This window comes from Urocitellus parryii, chromosome 8 (assembly GCF_045843805.1).
Source record: "Urocitellus parryii isolate mUroPar1 chromosome 8, mUroPar1.hap1, whole genome shotgun sequence".
NCBI classification, from domain to species: domain Eukaryota; kingdom Metazoa; phylum Chordata; class Mammalia; order Rodentia; family Sciuridae; genus Urocitellus; species Urocitellus parryii.
In genome coordinates this window covers 100,090,578-100,111,672 of record NC_135538.1, presented here as the reverse complement: position 1 = coordinate 100,111,672, position 21,095 = coordinate 100,090,578, and the positions used below count along the sequence as shown (strand labels likewise).

Here is a 21,095-nt window from a genome sequence, read left to right as displayed (position 1 = left end):
ATTAAGTTGGTGAACTAGGAGCAGAAATGGCTTAAGTTAAAAACAAATAAAAACTTATCAAGTGTTTGAGAATCTATTATTTGTCCAGCATTGGCAAATGATCTGTGATAGACACAAAAGATATATAATCAGACACTGTTTCAGTCCTCAGACATTTTAAAGCTCTAAATGGGATTCATAGTCAAACTCCTCCTACCTACTTGGGAACACATGCCAAGCCTCACCCTCATCTCCCCTGTTTATTGTCTGGAAATATTTTGAACATTCTGCCTTTCAGTCCAAATGCCCTCACCATTCCCTGGTCACAGCTGTTCCTGAACAGTTTCTGGTTGTGCAGAATGAAGGCAGAACTTCTCAGTGGCACCACAGGAGGCTTTCTTCTCTTGGGAAAGCCCCAAGCTGCTACTTCTCTTGATCAGCTGACTCTGTCCCTGCCACCGATGGCTCTCTTGTCTGAGGTCTGGGCACAGCAGCAGCAGTCGATCTTGGCCTGCCAGCTGGTATCTGAGCAGCTGCTCTTGGGCTGCCTTCCAGTTCCCACTCTCCTGCAGGTACAACTGCTGAGAAGGAGAGCCCGGAGCACAAGTGTGCCTCTGGGATGTGACACCTGTAATACTGGGAGCAGCCATAGCAGGCCCTTCCTCTGGGACAGTGTGGCTGCTCACCTTCCTTCTGGACACTCCGTCCAGGGCATGGTTGGGAAGCTGGTTCAGCCGGCCCAGCATGACCTTCATTCTCATATCTGTGGAAAGAGAAATAGGGGAAGAAATCATTTAGTTTTTAATCAGTTGATAACACATTTTGAATATTTAGGAATCTTGACAATATATTATCAACTAATTAAAGGTTGAATTATAACTGATGATCAATTTCCAAATACCTTTAAAAATACTTTTTCCTAAAATAAAAGTACTGTATCCCACACCCAAGTTGTAATTAATACTAACCATCCAATAAAAGTTTGATAACATGTCTTCAAAAAAACCCATTTTTAAGATGTTATTAAATAAACAAGGATTTCAAGTGTAAGCACAGAGCTTAAATTTGATATTTAGACTTTAGACAGGTCTAATTATTGGGAAACTCACACCCATATTAAGAAATGTAAACCTGAAAAAATCAGTCTTATCTAGTATTTTGGCTTTTACACCAAATTTACAATTTAAACCTCTTTGATTTTATAAAAATGAATATAAACATAGGTAGAGCTAATATAAATATATGAATACATTTATGAGCATGTGCATGTTTGGTTGTGTAATAGTAGAAGGAGAGAAAGTGAAATGTAATTTAGTCATGAAGTTAGTGTTCTGCTCAAATTCCTCTTTTCTCTGGGTGGCTGTGTGACTTTCATTCCACCTCTTAAGTCTGTCATGGCTTCAATTGTAAAATTTCATATTATTATCAGTCGTTACTTACTTTACTAAAATTTCCTTCATTTTAGTAACCTTAGTTATTATTTTCTTTCATTGAGATTTCATTTGTACTTTAGTTTTCTTATTAAACATAATTAAAAATTAACTCAGAAGAGTACAATATTGGTAAACTAATGATCTAGGCATTTTTTTCTAATCTGGCCCAATTTTTGGAAGTGCACTATTATATATATATACACACACTTAATACTGTGATCATGCTCCCAGTAAATGAGTTAAGTAACTTCTCACATTACTGGAGCAGTAAATGATGATGAACGAAGAATACGTAGAATTTTAGTGATATCATAGTCAGAATTACCAGAACAGTTGTTTATGTTATTAAATATATAAAATATGACTCCCCAAAGCTATATAACATAGCAGCTAATAGCATAGGATTATAGTCAAATAAATGTGGTGATAGTTCCTGATTGGTCCTTTACTTGCTGAATAAACATGTAAACTGTACTTTATCACAATGTGCCTCAGCTTGCTCATCTTTGAAACAATAATAGTGCTGGTGTCTATCTTGTGGGATTATTTGAAAGTTAAATCAGATGAAGCAAGCAAAGTACTGCCCAAAAGCAACAATATGGTAAAGACTATCATATGGTTTGGATGTGAGGTGCCCCCATAAAACTCATGTGTGAGATAATGCAACAATGTTCACAAGGTGAAATAATTAGATTATGAAAACTTTAACCTATCCAGTGGATTAATCCACTTGAATGGATTAATTGGGTGGTACCTATAGGCAGATAGGAAACTGGAGGAAGTAGATCACAGGTGGCATGCCTTTGGGGTTTATATTTCGTCCCTGGCAACTTACTTTTTCTCTCTCTTCTTGTTTGTCATGAACTGAGCATCTTTCCTCCACCAAACCTTTCCACCATGATGTTCTGCCTAAGCTCAGTTTCCAGAGCTACTGAGTTGGCCAACAATGGCCTGAATCTCTGAAACCATGAGCTAAAATAAACTTTTCCTCATCTAAGTTGTTCTTGTTGGGTACACTGATCAGAACAATTCAAAGCTGACTAAAATAACTATCATGATAATTGCCATTACCATTATAGTAACCATCATTATTCAAATTTCTAATGTTTAAATAATAGTGCCAAGTGCTAGTTTCAATATGTAATATTCACTCATTCTTTCAATTCCTAGAGCCAACCCAAGAAACCATTAATACTATCGTCCTTGATTTATAGAAGAATAAATGAAAGTGAAGCTGGACATGATGGTATGCACCTGTATGTACTTTTAACCACCAAGGAGGCTGAGGTGGGAGAATGACTTGAGCCCATGAGTTAAAGGCCAGTCTGCGTAATATATTTCGATTCATCTCACAAAAGTCAAAAGTACAGATGGTAGGCTTACTTACCATATTTGTAAAGCTTCTAAGTATGTACATGGGAATTCAAATAATCTCACGTGACCATGCATTAATCACTTAAAATAATTATTAAATGATTCTATAAGTTTCTTTTCTAACTCTGTCTACAACTTACTTTAATAAAAAGTACCTTAAATTAATAGTTCTCACAGATAGTAAGATAATTTCATATTAAAATACACCAACATAGACAGTAACAAATTCATATTAAAATACAGCAACAAACAATCTCAATACGATAGTCCTTAGGTGTTTAAACTTAGGCTTTCTTTTGCCTTCAAAATTTACTTTAATAATTTAAAGTACCATTTATACAGCAAGTATACTAAATAACACATGTTGAGCACTACATCATGTATGTAATTTGTCCTTTGAATAACCCTCTGAGTGCATGCTATTATTATCTGTCATTTATATATTTATACATAACAGGGATTGAACCCATGGGTGCTCAACCACTAAGCCACATCTCCAGTCCTTTTTTTGTATTTTTATTGATAGACAAGATCTCACAAAGTTGCTGGGTCTGGCTCTGAACACAAGATCTTTCTGCCTCAGCCACCTGATTTACTGGGATTACAGTGGTGTGCCATGCCCAGCTATTATCTGCCCTTCAGAAGAAAGGTAATTAAGGAACAGAGTGACTAAGTATACCTTCCCAATACCACAGGTAAATCAAGGGCAGATCTGGTTTAGAGAATTCAAGATTTTTTGGTCCAGATACTGTGCTTATCAGCACCATACAACAATGTATAAAGTCCTAGACAGCAATGAAGAATTAAGAAGAGTGTTTGGCTGAATATACACGTATCAGTATGTCATATGTGCAAACGCCATCTTTCAAGTGCCTTATGATGAATAAAAAAAGACCCATCTTCAACCCTTGGGAAGTAGGTGGCAACATGGTCATTGACATCTACTATCACTAATGTTCTTGCATTTCAACACTAAATTCATTAACTACTCTTTTTTTTTTTTACACACAATGTAGATGCTAATGTATTAACCTGTGTATTATGCTTCTCTCAGTTTATTGGGAGCTGTCCTGGCTTGTGTCAGAATACAATAGTGTGCTATCTATATTATAGAATTAAAAAACCAATTTATTAGTAGTTTAATCTAATCTAGCAACAGATGATGGGTGGAAAATGAAGTAATGAGGTGAGGTTATGAAAACATAATAGTTCTTTTTATTTTTTAATTTTTGCTTTTTTTTTTTTTTGAGACAGGGTCTTGCTAAGTTTCTTAGGCTGGCCTCAAACTTATGATCCTCCTACCTCATCCTCCCAAATAGCTGGGATTACAGGTGTGTGACTTCTAAAATGCTTTTTACTGGGACCAGTAAATAAGATAAAGTAATCATGTTGTTCAATTGTTCCATCGATGCTTATTTTAATATCCTGATAAGTCTGTATTACTCATATCTCCCCTTTCACTTTCCACACAGTCTTTTTGTCTAGCGTTTATCTGCCACAGCTACCTGCCTGGAGGATTTCTCTTGCTTGGAGCTGTGAGAACTTTCCGGTTACTCTAGTTTTCCTATGGGATCTGCAACTCCTTCCAGAAGTGTTTCTTGACAGCTCAACTACATTGATTTATGCCTCAATACTTGTTGACTGGAGTTTCTCATTTGACCTGTGCTGCTGTTTCTATTATTGGTCACCTTTCTTTGTGTGACAGTCCCATCTTCCTCTTAGGACTTTGAGTGCCTTTAGGGAAGGAGATGTTTTGTGCTATCAACCCTGTTCGCTCATTATGCCAAGTTCTATACCAAGCATTGGGCTTGGTATCATCTCCATAATTACTGCTCTCACCAGGAGGAAAAGGCATAGTTTATCAGGATCAGCAAATAACCAAAGAACAAGAAGAATAAATTGTCAGGTAGAAGCAAACTTAAAAAAGGAAAAGAGGCTTTGAATTTTAATCCCTTGGTAAAACCAATAGCACTTTGTATAAGATGAATCAAATTCTACAAGTCACCTATTTTTAAGCCATTGAAAATATTGTTATCCTGTTTTTGAGAGACTTTCATTGGAAATATTTCCCCCCTTGTTCTTCAAGTCTGTATCTCTTCATAAAAGACTAATGCAAGCCTAGCTTTCTTTTGCAGACCCCAAAACATTTAAAAGTCTCCCATAAATTATTTACATGGAAGCTCCAATCAGCAACATACCTGACAGACTCCCCAGCTGAAATGAAAGTTCACTGTGTAAAGGTGCCCAGGGAGGCTGGCCACCTCCCACTGTGAGGTTATAGACAGAACTAAGTCAGCACACATTACATGTCAGTGCCGACATCAGAAGGAATCAGCTCCTTTGATCTAGGACCTCCACAGGAAGCTTAGATCTCAGACAAATTAGATAAAAAATGAATTTATAGCAGATATGTGTCCTAAGGCATTCAGTTGAATGTTTGGGTTTTAGGGAAGGAAGGATAGCTAGTATCAAAACATATGAATTAACATGCCTTCTTCCCATCACTGCCTGGTTGATGAGTTTCCATCAGAAAGGAAAGAGGAGATTTCAAATTGCCTGTACCCATGCTTCATAGAGTTCCATTGGTAGGTATGATCAAGTTTTAGGGAGAATGAGACCAAATATGGGGCACATATATCCCTTCTCTACAAAATGAGGCCCTTACTGGCTTGGGGTGATTCCAGGTACACCTTCAGTCTGATTTGGGGTGCTTCCAGGTAAACCTACAATTGGCTGCAATTTTTCCAGCTCTTCTTAACATCTTTTGGCTTATGAAACTTTCAAGAACAGTGAATATACACTATGCCCTTGATTTTTAAGATTGCTGTGAGTGCTGGTCGCTGGCTTCTTTTGCTATCAGAGCATTAGTAATTAATTTCCCTTCTATTTTTCTCACGCCAATTCCATGTGCAGTGTTCAGTGTTAGAAGATTTGGGGATTCAATAAGCAGTCTCAAAATAGGTGACATTTTTGAAGTCTAAACATGGTCTGAGGAAGAGAAGTGGACAACTAATATGTCAAAAATGGATTCTATCATTTACTGATAAAGGAAAACGTCTTGCCCACATATTAGAAAATACATATGCAGTAATTAGTAAACAATATCACCAGTGTTATCTAGACTACTTTTCCTTTAAGTGGAAAGTTATCATTTATTTTAATAAGCAATGGATGGTCAATCAAAAGTTATAAAAATTAGAGAAAATAAAAGGAAGGAAAACATATTGTTAGTCTCCCACATTGAGTCACAAGTGATCTCTGTTCCATTGATTTTCTGTTGCTCTAACAATGAATGCATTTTAGTAAATCAAACTCAGCTCATTTATGCTTCTGGAATTTACTTTGGTATATTTTTTGAAGTGAGAATCTATGTTAATAATTATTCTAAATAGTCAAATTATTTAACTCTATGTATAGACTGCTTTAATTTATTTTTTAAGCATGTATTACATTTTTATACCTAACATACATATTTATTATGTATAATATATAATTATAACCTATACTTATGCAATATACATATATGCATAAATATGTACATAATGTGATACAACATGAGAATATATGTACACCCTAACACATACACAACACACACACACACACATGCACACACACGCACACACACACACACACACACACACTCATTGGGGCTATTTCCATTAGGGTATTCCTTTATCAGTATCACATTTTACTAAGAATAATAAACATAAACATTATTTCTCTGCTAGAGTTACATATTCCCATTGTCATAAAATCAATTTCTTTTAGAAAATTTGCTTTGTATCATTGGTCTGTATTTTATGATGAACTTTGTATTCATCTTATGCCAATTTACACTGTGCAAAATTATTGAAATTGCATTAAAACCAAGCTAATTTATAAATAATTGAGGTCCCTGAAATATTAGTCAGTCTAAATACAAACATATTTCCTTTTACATTCATGTCTTCTCTTTAAACTACTCAGCAAAACACATCTTATTGCTATATACCTTCAACACATCTCTCATTAATATTTTTTTCCCAAGATATCATATCCCTTGGCCACTATTGTATATTTTATCACATTTTGTAACTACGTACTCCTAACTTCTTGTAGCAGTCCATTTTGTGTACTATAATGAAATACCCCAGGCACAGTGGGATTGTAATCCAGTGTCTGGGGAGGCTGAGACAGGAGAATTGCAAGTTAAAAGCCAGCCTCAGCAATGGCAAGGTTCTTAGTAACTCAGTGACACCCTGTCTCTAAATAAAGTGCAAAATAGGGCTGGGTATGTGGCTCAATGGTTGAATGCCCCTGAATTCAACCCCCAGTACAAAATAAATAAATAAATAAATAAATAAATAAATAAATAAATAAAAATATAATAAAATACCTGAGGCAGAATAAACTTATAAGGAAAAGATGTTTATTTAGCATTTATAAAATATTATGTCTTTATAGATTGACATTTTATTTGAATAAGTTACTCAAGTTAATTATAAACTATAGCAGTTACCTCCAACAATTATATCATCTGCAAACCATCTCCAACATTGTCCTTTTAATTTATCTCTGCCTACATTCCTCAGCATTACACAATGTGTCCTCCTTTCAGTAGCAAGTACTCTAATATTCCATTGTTAAATATAATATTTCATAGTGTTCAAACACTTATTTAGCAATATTTCTCTTTTAGTAAACCTTTTCACTGCTGTGACCAAAAGACTTGACCAGAACAATCATAGAGGAGGAAAGTTTATTTGAGGGCTCATGGTTTCAGGGGTCACAGTCCATAGACAGCTGGCTCCATTCCTTGGAGATAGTGGTGAGGTTGAACATCATGGCAGAAGAGTACGGTGGAAGGAAGTAGTTCACATGATGATCAGTATGCAGAGAGAGGAACTAAGCTCAGTTCACCAAGTATGTACCCCAAAGGCATGCCCCTAATGACTCACCTCTTCTAGGTACACCCTATCCATCTTCAATTACTACTCAGCTAATCCCTAGCAGAGGATTAATTCACTGATTGGGTGAAAGGTCTCATAACTCAATCATTTCACCTCTAAATGTTCTCACATTTTCTCAGACATGAGCTGTTTGGGGGAGACACCTCATATCCAAACCATTGTAAGTTTATTAAGCTTTTCTTATGGAATAAGTGCTATTTTTTCATGTTTTTTTTTTAAATAGGGGATGTTCTTATCTTTTTTCCTTATGTGATATAGACATGTTATTCATTAATGAATTCCAAACATATTTCTACCTTTCTGAGAGCTTGGGAAATGTCTCAGCTGTTGTGTCTTCCTTACTTCTAAACACCTTGAAGCCATCTCTCTCCTCTTCACCCTCTGGCATTCTTTTAGATTGATGCTCACAAAAGATAAGTTCATAAACAGTCCTTTTTGTTTCACATTCATGAAGCATATCAGATATAGTTAATAGTCTCTAAATGATAGAGATAAGGAGTCCCTGAAGTTGACGTTCAAAATCATATATGTATAAAGGCAAGCCTTTTTTACATGTAGAATTTTAATTCCCAACATTGGATATATGGATTCTACAAATAAAATCCGTGAGTAGCCAAACATCAGTGCAAGATTTGGAGAAAAATGCACTGAGATCTGCAAAGACAGAGGACTGTCAAGACAACTGAGAGAGGCAGCCATAGTAGTCAGCAGAAAGCACTGCAGGAAACACCATGTCACATTCTGCCCATTTCTAACAGTGATGTGCAGTCCTTATACTGTCGTCAGTCATGGGCATTATCCTGTTGTTGATCTGTTTTTAAAGAAATTGAGGATAATTTTTCTTTATTCTTTTCTACCAGTTTTTAACAACTGCTGGGATCCAAGGGTCTTCGGAAAGAAGGGAGAATCATTTCATCTCTATCTTCATCATTTACTCAATAATATTTATTCATGGTTTTATATTATAATTGGTCTGGTTTAGATGTGAGGAGTCCCCCAAAATCCACATCTGAAACAATGCTAGGAAGTTCAGAGGTGAACAGATTGGGTTATGAGAACAATTAACCTAATGAGCACCTTAATACCCTGGTAGGGATTAACTGGGTAGTAACTGTAGGTAGTAGGTAGGGCATAGCTGAAAGAGTTGGGTCCTTGAGGGTGTGCCTTTGGGGCTCCTATTTTGTCCTTAGTGAAGGGAACTTGCTTGCTCTCCCTCCTGGTATGATGTCCTGAGCCACTCTCCTCTGCCACCTCTTCTATCATGATGTTTTCTCTCACCTTGGGCCCCAAAGAAAATAATCTCCTATCTATGAAACCATGAGCCCCAAAATAACCTTTTACTCCTCTAATTGTTCTTCTCAGGTCTTTTGGTCATAGCAAAAAAAAAAAATAACTAAAACAATAAGTCTCTATAGTAAAGAGCTTCTGGGGTTTAAAAAGATACAGAATTTATACAAAAGATAGGAGAAACCGAACAATTACATTACATAGTAAGTGTTATGTAAACAAGGGTAGAGTTCTGGAAGTTGAGAGATGGGAACCACTCCTTCTAGATAAAGAGAATTTAAAAAAGAAAAAAAAGTATTTGATCTGGATTTGGGAGAAATGGGAGACTGTGGCTATGCTGATACACTGGAGAAGAACATTTTGAAATGGGGAAGCCTGTGTTACAGATTGGGAATTCTGTCCTGGAAGGGAAAGACAAAGAGGAGAGACACCTGCCAGCAATGTGGTCAATGTGACTGAATGGAAGACACACCTGAGAGGTAAAGTAACAAGAGAGGACACTCAAGGACACAGAAGAAGTGGAAATGATAGAGGTTGATAAGCAAAAAAGGGACAGAGTGGGAAAGGGTGAACTAGGTGGGCTGGGGATGTGGCTCAAGCAGTAGCGCACTCGCCTGGCATGCCTGCGGCCCGAGTTAGATCCTCAGCATCACATACAAACAAAGATGTTTTGTCCACTGAAGATAAATATTAAAACATTCTCTCTCTCTCTCTCTCTCTCTCTCTCTCTCTCTCTCTCTCTCTCTCTCTCTTTAAAAAAAAAGAAAGGGTGAACTAAGAATTCAAGATCTATAACTCAAGGTGTCTAGATTGGGAGATTTGGATGTTATTGACCAAGTTAAAGGAACAAAGAAACCATTGAGTAAAAGTGATGTGAGATTGAGCTTTGACAGGGCAAAGCAGAAGTCTTTGCCTGGCATTTCTATGAACTAGAGTTTCTGCAAAATGGACAATCAAGCCTTCACTAAATAAGATATGACACCGTGTGATGAGATTTAGTACTCAGAGGAATAAACATTCAACTCAGAAAAATGATATTCTTGCCTTTCACATCCCCTCCCATATTTCAGTTCTTCCAATAGATATTGTTGCATTTGCTTTACACTTGTTTATTGAATTAACTTGTTCTTCAATTGTCCACCAAATACTATTCCTGTGTACCAACCATATTGGGAATTCATAAAGGACAAGGAACCAGATACCATCCATTGCAAATGTACAGACAAGACTTTGTTGTGTACTAAGTAAATATTATTTTCTATTTATGGGGAGATTAAAATAGTAACTTAGAGACACTTCAGCAGGTTCTCACCTAAATGTCACAAAGATGAGTAATATCTTTTTCCAGGGTTTCACATCCTTGGTAGTACTGACATCTTGAGCCAGATAATTTGAGTTGGAAAGGTGGTATTTATAATACATGATGTTTACAGTTGCCCTGATCTCTATTCACTATCAATAGTATCCTGGTCCTCCCAAGCTATGACAAAAAGAATGTTCCCAGTCATTGCAAACATCCTCTGGAGGTAGGATGGGTGACTGTCCCAATATGTCTACTGCTGAAGGAATTCCTCAGACCCAAAGCTTTATGCTTTAAAACTGAGGCAGTACTTGGGAAGACCAGGTTGTGTTAGTCACCCTACCTGGAGGGCAAAATTACTGTGGTGACGAAACTTTGGCCTGTGGGAACAGAGAGTCATCTGTCCCATAAATTCCCAACACCAATAGTACTGCCACAGAGACATATATTTAGGATTTGTTGAACCCAATGAAGAAAATGTTATGATTGAAGTAGGAGTAATTGGGGAAAGCTTTCTTGGAAAAAAAAGTTATATGAGTCAATGACTTAATATGGAGGCAATTTTAACAGATGAAGGCAAGAAGTCCAATTTGAAGAAACTGTGCAAGCAAAAGAGAAGGAAGAAGGGAGAGAAATCCCAGGGTAATTGTCAGCAGGAGGCAAGAGGGTAAAATCCAAAATGAGATTATAAAGATGGAACAGAGACAAGACTTGAAGATTTTGAGTCTTGAGTAACAAGAATAACACATATGTTAATGTTTACAGTATGCTAGGAATTGTTCTGTGCTGGCTTTACTGATGTTAACTGGCTTAATATCAATAACAATCCTAATCAGTAAGCAGTATTATTATAACAATTTTATCAATGAGAAAAACTGAAGGGCAAAGAGGTTGTCTTGCTTGAAGGTACAAAGTCAGCCAGATACCACCCATTGCAATTGTACAGACAAGACTTTGTTGTGTACTAAGTAAATATTATTTTCTATTTATGGGGAGATTAAATCTAAAATAGTACTTATAGACACTTCAGCAGGTTCTCACCTAAATGTCACAAAGATTAGTAATATTTTTTCTAGGAAGTCAGATTTAAATCTGATCTGTCCAACCTTGGGTTCCATGTCCAATCTCGTCACATTCCCCAGCCCCTCCAACTAACAGTGGGAATCCATTAAATCGATAAGTAACAGAGCAACATGATCAGACATGAATTTTGAAAGGTGATTTAGATGACTCTTTACATCAAAAGCACTGAACAGTACAGTATAAGATATATATACCTTACTTCCCTTATCCCTCTATAGCAACTGTCTAGAAACCCTATTACATTCATGAGATTTTTGGTAAAAGTAATATCACAATAAGCTTGCAACCTAAATTTAGTAGTATTGGTTCCATCAGCTAAATAATTTCAAATGCAATAATAATGCTTAGCAATGGCAAAGGGCCAAGCAGCAAGACAGCCAACCACTTTAATAGCACACCCCAAAAGTTTAAAGACAGAGCGAGAAAAGGAAAACCAAAATGTAGTGGAAATAGGGGAATAAAACCAGATTTATTTTAAGCTAGCAATAATTAGGTAGATGATAATAATTTTCAAAAACTATAGATGATACCTCATTATTTGCTTTGGAAAAGATTTTGTTAAGATTTAAAAGAAGCTTAGGTGATAAAGAAATAAATCCACTGTGATAAAGGGATCACAGTGAGGCGGGTTGGATAACACATCTTTCTATTTTCAGTGTCAATTTTCTAATAAACCTCTTCCAAGAAGCCCTGTCCCTGTCTCATTCCTGATAATTTATTAATAAGCCACCACATAAATGTTCCTTATTAAAACATCCAGGTGTGTGGACTGTTTAATGTGGTTAATTTAAGTGAGACAACTGAAATTCATGTAGATGACCAAATTAGATGAGGGGAGAGATCAGCAATGTTCCCACCATTCACTGAAGAGTGCAGCTGAATGTCAAGAGCTAGGTCCAGACACTGTTTCAAACACCTGCCCTGTGTTTACATGCAATAATATGGACAAGAGTCTTATCCATTAATAAGAAAGACAAGAAGCCAAAATTAAAATGATCTTCAATGGCACCTAGAAAGAACCTGTTCTCTCTCTCCATCTCCATTCTCATCTCCTCCACTTATACTTCAACCTCACACCTCCTACTACCATTTGTTGTATGTCCAGGAGATGGATAATCTGTAATTTTTTTGAAACTCATTTTATCCATGGGTAGAGACACAAAAAGGCAAACAAACAAACATACATACATATGCACGAAAGCACACACCCAAACACCCCCCCACACACACACACACATCAGTTCACTGAGCTGCTCTATTTTGATTAAACATGAACTTAGTAAGATTGGTATTCCTTTTTCAAGCAGAAAATATGATAATTGATTCTTACTTGGAAAAAAAGAGAACATTCTTCCTTTTAGAGTATGTTTTAAAATGTTTCAGACCCATGGAAATCACATGAATGTTTGTCATACACCATAGCCATACTTGGCAAAGCCATCTTGTGTCCTGCGCTCTATATTCCTATTATATGCATCCTTAACAGGACAAGAGCAGAGCATTGATCCAAGGTAAATGCTAATCTTTGCTTGGCACCAATTTTAAAGGCAATTTAACAATATAACAAGTAAAATAATCTGGCATAATGCAAAATATAGGCAAATCATGCATTTTGCTAAAAAAATACAACTAAATGACAAAGCAGGGTTTAGCAAAGCTGACTTATTTCTTGAGGGTTCCACATTCAATCTAATTTGCATAGTAGGTATTTGGCAACTATACTCTCTGCTTTCCCAAATTCAATAATGTTGCCAAATTGGCAGCTTTGTAATAGCTGAGGGAAAGATTATATGCCTATACTCTGGTTTCCCCCTTTCTCATGTAACAACTCAAATGTTAAACCAATAATCTACTAAGAAAAACTATATAAACATCAATTTAAATAATTGGTTACTAACTGAGAAAATCAGTTGAACCTGTACCTTCTTATGCTGGGGTATACTTTGCTTGAGGAAAAAAAAGTCACAAAAAACCAAAGAAAGGGCTTTTAACAGAATTGATTTAGAAACTGACATTCGTTGGGGTTGGTAATGAACCCACAGTTTGTTCCCAGTGGTTCTCCTCTGTGGAGTTGTTGGCATTGTCTAAACTCACCTTCTTCTGCCAAAGCATCTTCTTTTTCTTTCCCTTCTTTTGATCGAGGGTGTTTGGATGAGACATGAAAATGGTTCTTCTGAGCATCAGTCTGGGATTTAGGTACCTCTTCAGGTTTTGTTTCTGTATTAACACAAAAATTTATTTCTTCTGATTAAAAGAACATTTTTTATTTATAAAATGTTTCTCTTTAAGCCTCCTCCCAGTATCCTTGTGAAATACACGCAATAGAATGCATATAATAAATTCAAAACTTAAGCAATAATGAATCCCATGTACCAATCACCAATATTACAATTTAAAACTGTCGGTCCAAAACAGTAGTAGTCGCATGTGACTACTGAACACTTAAAATGTGACTAGCTTGAATGGAGATGTGCCCTAAGTATAAAATGCACAGCTGGTTTTGAAAAAAAAGTAAAATATCCTGTGCTGGGGTATATACTTTTTTTTTCATTCATTACACATTAAAATGATATTTTCACTATATTAGGATGAATGACAACTAGAAAATTACTATGTGTTTCACATTTGTGGATCATGTTATATTTCTGTGGGACAGAGCTAATAATTAACAGAATGTTACTAACTTTTTTAACCTTTTGATTTGAAATAATTATAGATTCTAAAAAGGGTTGGTTCATAGGATGACGTTGGGAAGTAGTGAATCCCTTAGGAGATGGAGCCTCCTCAGAGGTCCTTAGGTCACTAGGGACATAACCTCAAAGGAGACTGTGGGACCCGGTCTCTCTTTCTCCCTAGTACTCTCCTCTCTCCCCTTCCGTCCCCTCCCTCTCTCTCTACCCCTCTCCCTCCCTCCCTCCCTCCACCCAATATAAGCTGGAAATATTTGTTACTATAGGACTCCCTAGATGATGTGCTTCTATCTGTTATTCTTAGAAGAGGCCAAACCAATGGGACCATCTGGTCTTGGATTTTGAACTTCCCAAACGATGAGTTAAATAAACCTTTTCATTTTATAAGTTAGTTGTCTCGGGTTTCATTGTAGCAATGTGAAACTGACTAAAACAGTATCAACATCAGGAAATGATGTTGACACATTGGTACAATGTATTGTACCAATACATTGATTGTACATTGGTACAATCGACAGAATTCAAACAGATGCATGCTTTTGACTGAAAAATTTAAATCTTATGTCCATCTGTGGCTGAACATATACTTAATTTTCCATTCATTTGTTTAATAAATGTAATCACCACAAACATATTTAAATTTTCATGCCAGATACTATTCTGGGCACTGTGAAAACTATGATGAATGAGAAATACTCCGTACATGCTTTCATAGAGCTTTTGTTCTAGTATGGATGACAGAGATAAATAAATACATTTGTAACATAATGTCAAGAAATGCTATGTTGTAGTGTGAAAAGGCAATTGTTGTGGGGGAGAAAGTAAATGTTTGGAGATAGGTGTGATCAGGAAGGACATACCTGGAGATGAAATCACAGTAAACAAAATGAAAATCAATAGCCACAAAGAAATAGTCTATCTCACTTAAGAATCTCTCTGATGAAATAATAAAGAGATTTAATTTTATTAAAAATATGAATAGTGATTTCCTAAAGGGAAAATAATTTAATAGGTGAGTTTCAAGCTGAACTTGCTGATGTTTTTATGGAGCACCATTTCTACTCACTAAAAAGGATGATTGAGGACAAACTGGTCATTAGTATTTGGGTATTTGAAAGGTTTTCTTTTTTAAAATGAAGGAACTAAGATGGTAAGAAAGAAAGAACTTACAGCATTTTTCATGAGTGATTAAATCAAGCTTTCATGGGCAACTAGAATTCTGGAAAACATATATTAATTTCCATGAATTTCATAGATTTGAAAATATTACAGACTAATATGAACACTTGTGATTTTTTAATTGTAGAAGGAGATATTTCAACATTTAGTAGCCAGCAAAACTCAGTAAAAAATTATCTATCAAATGACCAAGAGATAGTGCTTCAAAACCATGCATGGGTAGATGCTCCATTTAAAAATACCCAGTAGACTAGTAGAGGTGCATGTAATAGTGCAACTGAGGTGGACCTTAAATCCTCTTGTCAAAGAATATTCACAATTATCTGTAAAGCCTAATAAGTTATTTTCTATTTTTCTACTGTATAGCTGTATGATGCTGGATTTCCTTGATATACTTCAGCACAAACCAATACATTGCAACAGACTGAATGCAGAAGCTGCTAGAAGATTCCAGCTGACTCACATTAAGGAAGACATTTAAAAGATTTGTAAAACTGCCACTTTCTTATTCATAATGTCTTTTCTGAAAAATATAGATTTTTTAAAAATAAAAGTGTTAATTATGCTTACATTCACTGTCTATATTATTGTTATTTCAAAATAAATTAACAAATAAACTCTAAATGTTCTGTTTTATTTTTAATTTGTAAATGCTAATGTATAGAACCCACACAGACAAAAATTCTTTAGGTTCTCCATAATTGTTGACAGTATAATAGGGTCTTCAGACAAAAATTTTGACATAGAACATAGAGCTGAATTGGAGAATCATTTTATGAGGAAGTTAGAAAGCAGTACATTTATCTGATTCCAATGTAATGAAATGCTAATTTTAGAAATTAAAGTACAGAAAATAAAGTATAGGACATAAAAAAGAAAAGGCAAGTTACTCATATAGAGCTAATTGCTGTGAAATTTTTTGTCAATTTTCTTTCCATCTCTTTATAATTTTTAAACTAGCTACAAATGTACCCAGTCAGAAAAATGTGGAGATTTAATATAAGGAAATGTGCTCACAGATACTGAAAGTTTTAAAGAACAGAAAGGACTGAGATAATAGAATCAAGTAACTTCAAGAATAAGCTACTTCTAGCATTGAGGGAACAAACAAGAGGAGATAAAATCTGAAGAGCTTAATGGGAGTCCTCAAATGGCTAGTAGGTTTGGATAGTAAATTGAGGCCGAGAATTAAATCACCTGTTACACAGGATCACTTGAGGTTAAAAAAAACAACAACAACAAAAAAAAAACAACTTAAAGTTTCTTACAAAACCGAAAGTACTACACACACACACACACACACACACACACACACACACAAATGGGGGTGGGGTGTGGGCAGATGATTGGATTTAAAACCCAAACAAAATTAAAAAACTGCATTTCAACAAATCACAGTTTGTCCACCCAAATAATCAGGACACAGAGAGAGGCAGGGCCAACTGGCCATCGTGAAGTTCAGATACAGGGTCTGATAAGTGAGCAACCCTTCCTGAGGATCCCTCAGAAATTCAAGCACAGGGAATATTTGGGTGGTAGAACTGTGCTTCCTCCTTTTTCCTTTCTCTTTTGTACATTATTATTATTATTATCATTATCATTATTTTGCCTTTTGCCTCTTTTTATTCAATGGCTTATAACTTTGGCTCTTTTTACTCATTCTTGCTTATAACTTTGATGTTATAATAAATACATGTGGTGGTCTGGGGCATAATGTTTGGCTAGTATAAGGGATTTACTCATGCCCTATCTGCCTCTCCTTCTCTTCCTAAGAACCAGCTAGAAAGATAGAAAGAAGTTCTTTCAGAGACCCTCCTTCCCTCAATGACTCAGCTTAAAAAAATAAAAAAATGAAAAGATATTCTGCTTTGGGGGAAATATTCAAGGACATACTTATTTTCTTTGTTTCCAGAGAAAAATGCCCAGCACTTGTTTTCCTCTTTTGAAGGAGAAAAGGATGTTTCTGTGTGATTTTTAAGCCCATTTTCTGCAGGGTCAGCTGACAATGGAACATAATGTTTCAGGGAGAGGGACATGGAGCTAACTGCCTGGATGCTTTGTGGATGTGTAACCTTGGGCAAGTTATTTGCCCTTTCTATGCCTCATTCTCCACATCTGTACTGTAGGCATAATATTTATCACCTGCATAATTGAGTTGTTGTGAGCATTAATAATTAATTTATCTAACGTCCTTAGAGCCTGGTACATAGTGAATATTCAATGAATTTGAGCTTTTATTATTTTGTCGCTGGTATTATTTAAGATTTTGCAATCCTTGTCTCTACTATATTAATTGAACAGTTTGACTCCATATAGTTTTATGTATTGCAAAGCACACAAACATTACTCTTGGAAGGAATAAAAAAATAAACATACAGGATTTTTTTCTAAATATTTTTATTCCTTCCCCCTCCAAACCAAAAAATTCACGTACTTCTGTTTTTGCTTTTTTTAAGCCAACAGCACACCAGACAGATCAGAGCCAGCCACGAGACCACTGAGCACAGGGAAGCAGCCATCAGAATGGTTGACCTCTCCTTTCCAGTCACAGGTAAGACAGCAAAGGGCCTAGATCGAGCTGTAAAATTGGCTCCTGTATATAAAAAAAAAAGTTCCATAATATATTCAAATGGTAATAATAAAAACTTGTGGAAAAGCTTTGTTTATGATAGTGCCTGCTGCTTAACAGGTACTCAATAAATATTTATTAAATTAAATTATAAAATAACTGAGTCAATAATAAATCCAAGAGTTATATTCCTGAAGAACTATACGATACCACCAATAATTCATACTCATTCCTTCCAACACAGGCAGAACCTGTGTAATTCTATCCAATTTTTTCAATTGTCTCATTTTATTCTCAGACATACCTTATCCATCAACACAAAATTGTAGATTCATTCATTCTTCTACTAATTACGAAAAAAGCATATACTCAGTTCCAGAATGCATAGAACTACTTGCTCTGTATCTGCTTTAAATATGGAGGGTAACACATTAAAATAGGGGCACAGAAACTCCAAGAGTGTCAACAGACTTTCTGAAGTTCGAAAGAATTGGAAAATGGGAGTAGACTAATGGCAGACGGAGCTAGTTTGGCTATGTATGATGGGGCAAGATGAGGAATTTCCTATTGAGAAAATACATCTAAGAATTCACCAGAAGCCCTTGCCATTTTGTAGATTGAAATGTTTGGTTTTTATCCTATTATTATTTATGGAGCAAGGTATAAAATAATCTAGAAAAGGAATTGGCCTATACACACAAAAACCTATATACAAATGTTTATGGTAATTCTATGCATAACTAGCTAAACTCAGAAATAATCCAAATGTCCTTCAGTTGGGGACTGAGTAAACAATAGTCAAAGGGGAGCCAGGTGCTGTGGCACACACCTGTAATCCCACTGACTCAGGAGGCTGAGGTAGAAGGATCACAAGTTCAAACCCAGCCTCAGCAACTTAGTGAGGCCCTAAGCAACTCAGCAAGACCCTCTCTAATAAAATATTAAAAAGGGATAGGTATGTGACTTGGTGGTTAAGTGCCCCTGGGTTCAATTCCTGGTACCAAATAAAAAAAGAAGCCATAATGAGCTGGGTTTGTAATATATGAGAGACTTATGAGGATTCTGTATACACAAAGGTAATATCTATTCAATTGCTCCTCTACCCAAGAAATTGAAGAACCAGCCCTCTGCTTGATTCACATATAAATGAAAAAGCTATATGAATCAATGCTCATCAAACCTATTATTTTTGAGTGCCGATAAAAAAAATTATTAATTGGCCTGAATTTGTGAATAAAGTCTGCTTTCTAAACCTTCTAGCACTAGAAATTGATACACTTGCAAACAAGCAGTTACTCTTGGGATCTGTACCATTAATCAGCATGATGTCAATTAGAGGTCCCTAAAGTACAGACCATTTAATGTTTTTACTGTTCTTTTGTAAAATCTCTTTCTTACAGAGCCTCAATTTATAGACTTGGTCTTGAAAATTGTGAAGAACAATTTAGGGAAAAAAACTTTTAAGACAAATCCTTAGTTATTCTGCTTTATAAGTTATATGGAGGAAACTAAAAGTAGTGATGTACCAAATGTGAATGCCAAGGTCAGTTGGGTGTCACATGTGGTACTGAGAAGTTTCTGTCTGCAATATATCTTACCTTTTGTTTTATAACTTTTTCCTTAAAATAACAATGATGAAGTATTTGGCTAGTCTTAGATAACCACTAAGGAAATTAAAGGACAAAAGTCTTTTAAAGGTCAGAACAAATCTGAGACCAATATCCAGCCCTGGCTATCTGACCCTTTAAAACACATCCATTCAGAAACTTGTGCACAAGATAAAACACCTGAAGTTCCAGGTTCACATACACTGAACATGTCACTCTGTGAAACTGTGGTCACATCAACACACTTTCAAAGGTATTATTAAAAGGATAGCTGCCCCACAAAATTATACCTAATAGTATTACATCACCTCAAAAAATAGTTTGTTAAGTAATACAAAACTTGGAATTAAAGGAAGATGATTTAAAACTTTATTGAAGACCTACTGGCATTTTTTTCAAAATGGTCTTATCAAAAGTTTATCAAATTCTCTAGAGTATACTTTTGATTGACTATTTATTTATTTATTTATTTATTTATGATGGGGTCTTGCTATGTTGCCCAATGTGGTCTTGAGTTCTCCCACCCAAATGACTCACCTACCTCAGCCTCCTAAGTAGCTGAGGTAGGTGAGTAGGGATTTCAGGCACATAGTAATGTTTATCATTAATTAGGGTTTAGACTTGTTAATTTGTAGAAGGTTGATAAGCTGCAAATAAGTTTCATCCAATAAAGATATAAATATGCTAAGCGAAGTTAGCCAATCCCAAAAAAACAGATGCTGAATGTCTTCTCTGATATAATGGGGGTGACTCAAAATGGGGCTGGGAGGGAGAACAAGGGAGGAAGATTACCTATAGATAGGGAATAGGGGTATGAGGGAAAGGGAGGGAGAAGGGGAATAGCATGGATGGTGAAAGGAGACCCTCATCATTATACAAAATATATGTATGAAGATGTGACTTTGGTGTCAACATACCTTATATATAATCAGAGATATGATAAATTGTGGTATAAAGATGTATTAAGAATTATAATGCAAATAATAATAATAATAGAGCTCATGTATAATGTCAAAAAATAAAAATAAAGGCACATGAGGAGGTGTTTAATAAATAAATAAATAAGTGATATGTGAGCATGTAACCTCAGAGAATAAGGCTTTAATGCCCTGTATCCAATTTGACAAACTTATTTCAGCATTTCTCTTTTGGCTATATGGTGCTATACTTCAAATGCTCTTTGAAATAGTTTTGCCATCCTTCTGGTTCCTTCATTAATGAGTTAAATAACTTGTTGACAAGTGCTCATTATATATTTTCACAAGAGATGCCCTGAATACACCAAAAGGGGAATTTCTTTAAGTGTTTTATCAAGGAAAATTGGGTCATATCACATTTTGTTCACACCCTCTACCTGTGGTTCTGAAGTCCCAGGATGTTACTAGGCTTTATCACCATTTTCTACATGGGAATGTATGAGGAGAGGGGGACCCAAAGAGAAGATTTCATAATACTCAATATCTCAAGACTGCCTCTCTTATAAATTAAAATTTCTCACTAATACTGAACTGAGTATCATAGAAATAAGAAAGGAAATACGTAGGACACACAAAGTAAATTTTCACATCTAGAGGAAAATATACACTTGGATTCTTGCTCACCATGAAGCCTCCTGAGGCTTAATTTCTATGTGTGCTTGCTCTTC

General features: G+C 35.7%; 1 protein-coding gene across 1 annotated transcript in view; it reads right to left on the bottom strand.

Moving 5' to 3' along the window:
* Positions 1-302: 302 nt before the first annotated feature.
* Positions 303-21,095, bottom strand: part of Pkhd1 (PKHD1 ciliary IPT domain containing fibrocystin/polyductin) — a 426,978-nt gene continuing 406,185 nt past the window's right edge. Inside the window, exons 64-66 of the mRNA XM_026400889.2 lie at positions 17,709-17,867; positions 13,500-13,622; positions 303-742 (exon numbers count right to left, since the gene is read on the bottom strand). Coding sequence (XP_026256674.2) covers positions 303-742; positions 13,500-13,622; positions 17,709-17,867 — 722 coding nt within the window. The remainder of the gene's footprint in view (positions 743-13,499; positions 13,623-17,708; positions 17,868-21,095) is intronic.